The following is a 6,002-nucleotide window of genomic DNA, read 5'->3' on the forward strand; positions in this document are numbered from 1 at the left end:
CTTTATCCGGAAAAATCTATAGTCGACATCACAAATTTTCTTCTTGGAAAGAGGCTTCGCGCAACTGCAAATTTCCGAGAGACTTCAAAATTTTGAGCGATGATGTTGACTCCATTTTTTACGATGCAAACCAGAAGTTCGCAGTTCAGACCTCCGATAATGTTCCCAAGCCCTTGGATGAAACATCGGCCGATGCAATCAAGAAACCAAATGTAAATGCTCCCGAACAAACTCCTATTTCAGATGAGCCTCCTCAGAAAGTCAAAGCTAAAGGTGACGTTCCCGACCAACTCCCTTTTTCGGATGATCAACCTCATGATGCAGAAAAACCTCAAGGAAATGTGCGTGAACCAACCAAAGTTTCAAAGGATCCTCCAATCAATGAAGAAGATGGTGCAAGTGTGAAGATAATGTTTGCATGATGATACGACAATCACTGGTGTTCCAAAGCCACTTATTTCGATCAAATTCCTACAACCTTCATCTTCAAAACCTCATATTGCATTTTTAGAAGTATGATATTGAATCGTATGTGTTAGCCGTTCTATAAAAATAAAAATAGAGTGCTAAATTTTTTTATAGTTTAGATCATAACAAAAAAGAAAATAATAAAGTACCAAGGGAACCATTCCCCAGTTTACTGTTTCTTTTAAATAATGAAAATTTACAAATAAATAATTGTCCTATTATTATACATCCAAAATACATGTAAATAAGAAGCAAGACAATGATTTGACTCGTACCGTCAAATTTTATCATTTAATGAGCAAATGTCGGTGAGCTTTCCACAGATCACAGCAAAGCGTCAACCACGGTGGTGTAATTCTAAAGCAAAATAATTCAATTCAGATCGATTCGATTTGTACAACAAACTCTCCATTCCATTTCTCAGCATATTCTTCGCATCGACAGAATCGCGGGAACTCAATTCTGTAACATCTCGCATCTTCTAGGGTTTATTTCGCACCTCATTGCATTGATTCAACCGCTGCCAGTTGAATTCCGGTGGCGACACCATCAGATCTAAGCCTAATCTATAATATCTTGTTTTCTCAGATCATATAATTCAGGTCAGTCTTAATCTTGTCGTTTACTTGCACTTGATTCATCATGGGAAGAAGCTCGATTTTGATATCGAAGTGACAAGATCTGAGCTCGACGAAGCACAATTCATATTTGTTTTTGTTATGGACATAGTTTTATGAAATGGATTATCTTGATAAGCAAAGATCTGATTCAATTGAGGCTTAATATAAACTTTATTTACCTTGTGAAAGTTGTTATTGGAGTTTCTTAATCATGCCGTGATAATTGAAATGTTTTTGGATGTTCAAACAGTTACATGACATGCGATTTACTGTATCTAATCATGAATTTGTCTTCTGGATTATTTATTAATGCTGTTTATAGCTGGGTGATGAATGCTGATTTGTGTTGGTCTTTGATTTTTTCATGTTAGTCCTGACATTTGGAGGAAGGAGAAAGTGAGCGAGGGAGGCTTTGGAATTTGGATGATGAAACAAGGCATGATAGAATGCAGTGTCTGTCATTCTAAGTTGGTGAATCCATCCGCAAAGACAGTCTCACGAGCTTATGATCGACATCGAAGCAAGCTTTCAAAAAAGCATCGTGCACTCAATGTTCTCTTGGTTGTTGGTGACTGCATGTTAGTTGGCTTACAGGTAATTTCTTTAGCAGTGATATACTGATATCCCTCACAAAGCTAGAGAGATTACATATGTTTTCTGTTCATATACTGTAGTTTTCTTTAAGAGAAACTTGTGGCACCTTTTGTAAACTTTGGATTTATATCTTTTTTAGATTATTCCTTAATTCCTAACAGTGGAACATAGATTCCAGCTATGTTGAGAAGGAGGTTGATGGTATAATATAATCTTTTTCTCCTCATTATCCCGGAAGACAAGATAAAGAACATGTTTTGTATATCTATTTATAGTCCATATCTTTCAAATAACATAAACAACTCTTCAAACTCCATGCATCATTGACTGGATAATATTTAAGTATAGTTAGTAGTGTAGTGTTTCCATGTTACATAAGTTATCAATAGCTCACTAAATTCATCATCTTTTACAGCCGATTTTGGTGTACATGTCCAAAGTTGATGGGAAGTTCAATTTTAGCCCCATCAGTGTTAACTTTCTGACAGAAGTTGCAAAGGTTGTCTTTGCACTTGTCATGCTTCTAATTCAGGTATGTTCTAATCTTAATTGATTTTTAAGTTCTAAACTTAGTATAGCACTTTCTTCACTGCTAAAAGTATTCCTTACAAATTGCTAAATTCTTTGTTAATTTTCAGGCTAGAAATCAGAAGATTGGAGAGAAGCCACTTCTTTCTGTATCCAGCTTTGTACAGGTAATGTTGCCAAATTTTCAGTTTTGATTCAACATATTATGCCATGGTTAGGCTTCTTCCAACAACATATGCTCCACAAAGTACTCAATTGTATTCTTAATAATTCCAAATTCTACTTTATGCTGTAGCTATATCTTATAACCTATGGAATAAATTCATTTTTGATAAAGCATCAACAAAGCTCATATCTTCATGTCTGGCATGGTTTTTCTGCAGGCAGCTCGCAACAATGTGCTTCTTGCTGTTCCAGCATTCCTCTATGCTATTAATAACTACCTAAAGTTCACAATGCAGGTGACTTATAATTTATATTTTCTTGATTCCTTTTAGCCCCTGGTGTGTTTTCTTTATCTCATTTCATCATGGAATGGATTAGGAAGTGTAATATTTTATATATAACGCATTTTTATTTATAAAATTTATATCGAACGACACAATCTTTTCTAAGAATCTCATGATTTTAATTAAGTTATAGTGTTATCTGACCTTGATAAATTTTGTGCAGCTTTATTTTAATCCTGCAACTGTAAAGATGCTAAGCAATTTGAAGGTAATTTATATGTCTCATTGTTCTTAATATATCTTATTCAGAACATATTTTTGATACACACATTGTTGAACCCTAATATCATCTGAAATTTACAGGTCTTGGTAATTGCAGTTCTCTTAAAAATGGTGATGAAGCGTAAATTTTCAATAATTCAGGTTTGTTATGAGGTTCCAAAATTATTTGTTCTTTGTGTTTTTTGATCATAAACCTTATTTAATTTAAAAATGTATATCCCATTTGGTTTTTATATTTATTTCAGTGGGAGGCTCTTGCTTTGTTGCTTATTGGAATCAGCATAAATCAAATGCGTTCTTTACCTGAGGGCTCTACTGCAATGGGTCTTCCAGTTGCAATGGGTGCATATGTCTATACATTTATCTTTGTAAGTTGTTTTTTTTTCTTTCTTATAATACATTTTATTTCTCAATAATAGAGTTTATTAAATCAAATAAATATAATAAACTAACTCTCAATGACTTCAATATACAAGGTAACTGTTCCATCTATGGCTTCAGTCTTCAATGAATATGCACTCAAGAGTCAATACGACACTAGCATCTACATGCAGGTGATTTTAAATTTTTAATATTCCATCAAAACTAAAACACTACAAGAATCAATCTTTTTTTTTTTGTTTCTCTTCTGACCATTTTACCCTTTTACTATAAATTTTCAGAATTTGTTTTTATACGGATATGGTGCTATTTTCAACTTCCTAGGCATCCTTGGAACTGTCATTATTAAAGGTACTTACTAGTTACTCCCCTGACCATTTTACCCTTTTACTTTTTTTTTAAATTATGTTAATCATTCACAGAAAACCCTTATTTCCATGTGATTATGTTTTTCAGGTCCTGAAAGCTTTGATATTTTACAAGGACATTCAAAAGCTACGATGCTTTTAATTGTGAACAATGCAGCTCAAGGAATTTTATCCTCTTTTTTCTTCAAATATGCTGGTAAGATGATTACAACCATAGTTAAATTTTTTTTTTTTTTTTAAATTATATTTTAATATCTCTTGTTTATGACATGCAGACACAATTTTGAAAAAGTATTCATCAACAGTTGCTACAATCTTCACTGGCTTTGCATCTGCAGCTTTATTTGGTCACACTCTTACTATAAATTTTATGCTTGGAATTTCCATTGTTTTCATCTCAATGCATCAGGTATATATATGGATTCAACAGTTTTTTTCCACTAATAATTACATTACATATATAACTTGTAATGTCATTTTTACCCTTGGCTTCTTCTCCTTTTTTTCTCCAGTTCTTTTCGCCTCTTGCTAAAGTTAAGGAGGATGAAAATGGAGTATTGGAGTTGGAGCCAGTTCAAAGCAATCATAGGGACGCTTTCGTAAATATCGCAGCAGGTGCTAACGAAGAGGTAAAATGATTTTTATATATTTTTTAATTTTTAAAAGGTTAATATTATTATATTGTAGGCAATAAGACACGTGTTATTTTGTGTTTCTTTCTACTTTTCAGGCTACTCATCATGTAGAAGCTGATGAAAGAAGGCCTCTCCTTCCTACTTGAATTGGCAACAAAGTAAGTTTCTGAATAATACTCTATAAATTTTGTATTAATTAATTAGTTATAAAATACAAGGGAAAAACATTTTGACATCATGCAGGTTTCTTCTTTGAAGTGTTTTGTGGGACCCAGGTGAAGAAGAAGGAAAAAAGAAAAGGATACTTTACAATGATGATGATAATGATTGTGGATATGGTTGAAAAAGTATACTCAAGTTTAGATAGAACTTTAATATCATTGTATACAAACAACATGTTAAGAAGATAAAAAAAATCGGGAATTTTTATTTGTGTATTGTTTTTACCTTTACCTTTACCTTAGAGAAAGACCACTCATCCAACATTCAAATTCACCACTTTTTTGGTTGTGTGCAAGTGTAAATCTAGGAGAATTTTTGATGTGTTTTATTCCTTGTAATATTTGGGTTCAAGAGCATTATTATTACTTGTAATCTCCTCAAATTCGTTTTTGAGTTTTGTTTTATCAACATATATGAACTTAAATGTCTTTTACATCTTTCCTTTTTTTTTTTTTGGATTGTTGGTTTTGGCTTTTGTTATGAACAAATCATCGTTTCTACAAGTTTTTGATTGAGAACAAGATTAAAATAGATGTATCTTATTTAGAGTTAACTTTTCTTATCTAAAGTTTACAAACATATACTTCTTTATGAATTTTTCTAATATGTTAAATTACCAGAGGTAGCACCCTGTGCGATGTTAACGAAAGTTTGTGTATGTAGAATATGCAAGATATTATTTACAGTAGAATTAGGTTTTGTTATATATAAGAGTGCACTTTTGGTTTATGAAAATGAATATACAAAAGAGGATTTTTAGATGTTTTTACAATTCTACATGCATGAAAATGAATATGTAAAAAAGTTAAGATAACAGATTTGTAAAAAACATGCATAGTACATGTGTGGTGAACTTCGAAAAAACCTTGTAAGTGTGTGGATTATACAAAGTTATTTCATCGCGTTAACATGTACGTGATTAACCTAATATATTTGTAGTAACATGTACTTTCATAAAATATAATTTCATCATCTATCATAATCATCAAATCATAATTCATACAATACCACCTATGTTTAAACTTAAAACAAAAACCCACACAATTTGCCAAATAGAAAAGATGTTAAAAAAAAAAGGTTTAAATTCGAACAAAAAATATAAAACCTTTGGATATTTTATGTAATTCACCTAACAGAAAATAAAAATATTTGAATTTGAATTTTCTATCAAGAACCAAATTCTGAGAAACTTACTATAAAAATAATATATTTATATTCATGACGTATAATAATCCAATTTGTTATTTTTTAATAATTATCTTTTTTCTTTGTCTGATGAAGCAAAATGGTTGTTTCTGGTGTTTTTCCATGAACATTACTTCCGCTCATGAAAGTCATAAACCCTAACTTCTGTTTCCCGATCGATACGCATCAGGTGCTAACTTCCTCTGTGAATTCGTTAATGTTTTCGCATTTCTGTTCGTATACGCTCTCTTTGTATGATTGTCTGTGTTC

The 6,002-nt window shown here is 31.8% G+C and overlaps 1 protein-coding gene across 1 annotated transcript; it reads left to right on the plus strand.

Annotated features, from left to right (window-relative positions):
- Positions 1 to 738: 738 nt before the first annotated feature.
- LOC111891243 (CMP-sialic acid transporter 3) lies at positions 739 to 4,982 on the plus strand. Its single transcript, XM_023887313.3, has 15 exons — positions 739 to 1,070; positions 1,460 to 1,682; positions 2,098 to 2,214; positions 2,321 to 2,377; positions 2,594 to 2,671; positions 2,883 to 2,927; positions 3,023 to 3,082; positions 3,187 to 3,309; positions 3,418 to 3,495; positions 3,604 to 3,673; positions 3,779 to 3,886; positions 3,966 to 4,099; positions 4,203 to 4,319; positions 4,421 to 4,483; positions 4,569 to 4,982. Exons 2-14 carry the CDS (start codon positions 1,512 to 1,514, stop codon positions 4,469 to 4,471), a joined length of 1,209 nt encoding a protein of 402 aa, XP_023743081.1. The 5' UTR covers positions 739 to 1,070; positions 1,460 to 1,511; the 3' UTR covers positions 4,472 to 4,483; positions 4,569 to 4,982.
- Positions 4,983 to 6,002: the final 1,020 nt, after the last annotated feature.

Source organism: Lactuca sativa, chromosome 6, assembly GCF_002870075.4.
Source record: "Lactuca sativa cultivar Salinas chromosome 6, Lsat_Salinas_v11, whole genome shotgun sequence".
Taxonomy (NCBI): domain Eukaryota; kingdom Viridiplantae; phylum Streptophyta; class Magnoliopsida; order Asterales; family Asteraceae; genus Lactuca; species Lactuca sativa.

What these genes read in the sequence shown, in the direction of transcription:
- LOC111891243 (XM_023887313.3), top strand. Translation starts at nt 1,512, where the DNA reads ATGATGAAACAAGGCATGATAGAATGCAGTGTCTGTCATTCTAAGTTG. An exon ending in CTGTATCCAGCTTTGTACAG is followed by an intron (nt 2,378 to 2,593) that starts GTAATGTTGCCA and finishes GTTTTTCTGCAG; the next exon opens with GCAGCTCGCAACAATGTGCT. An exon ending in ACCTAAAGTTCACAATGCAG is followed by an intron (nt 2,672 to 2,882) that starts GTGACTTATAAT and finishes AATTTTGTGCAG; the next exon opens with CTTTATTTTAATCCTGCAAC.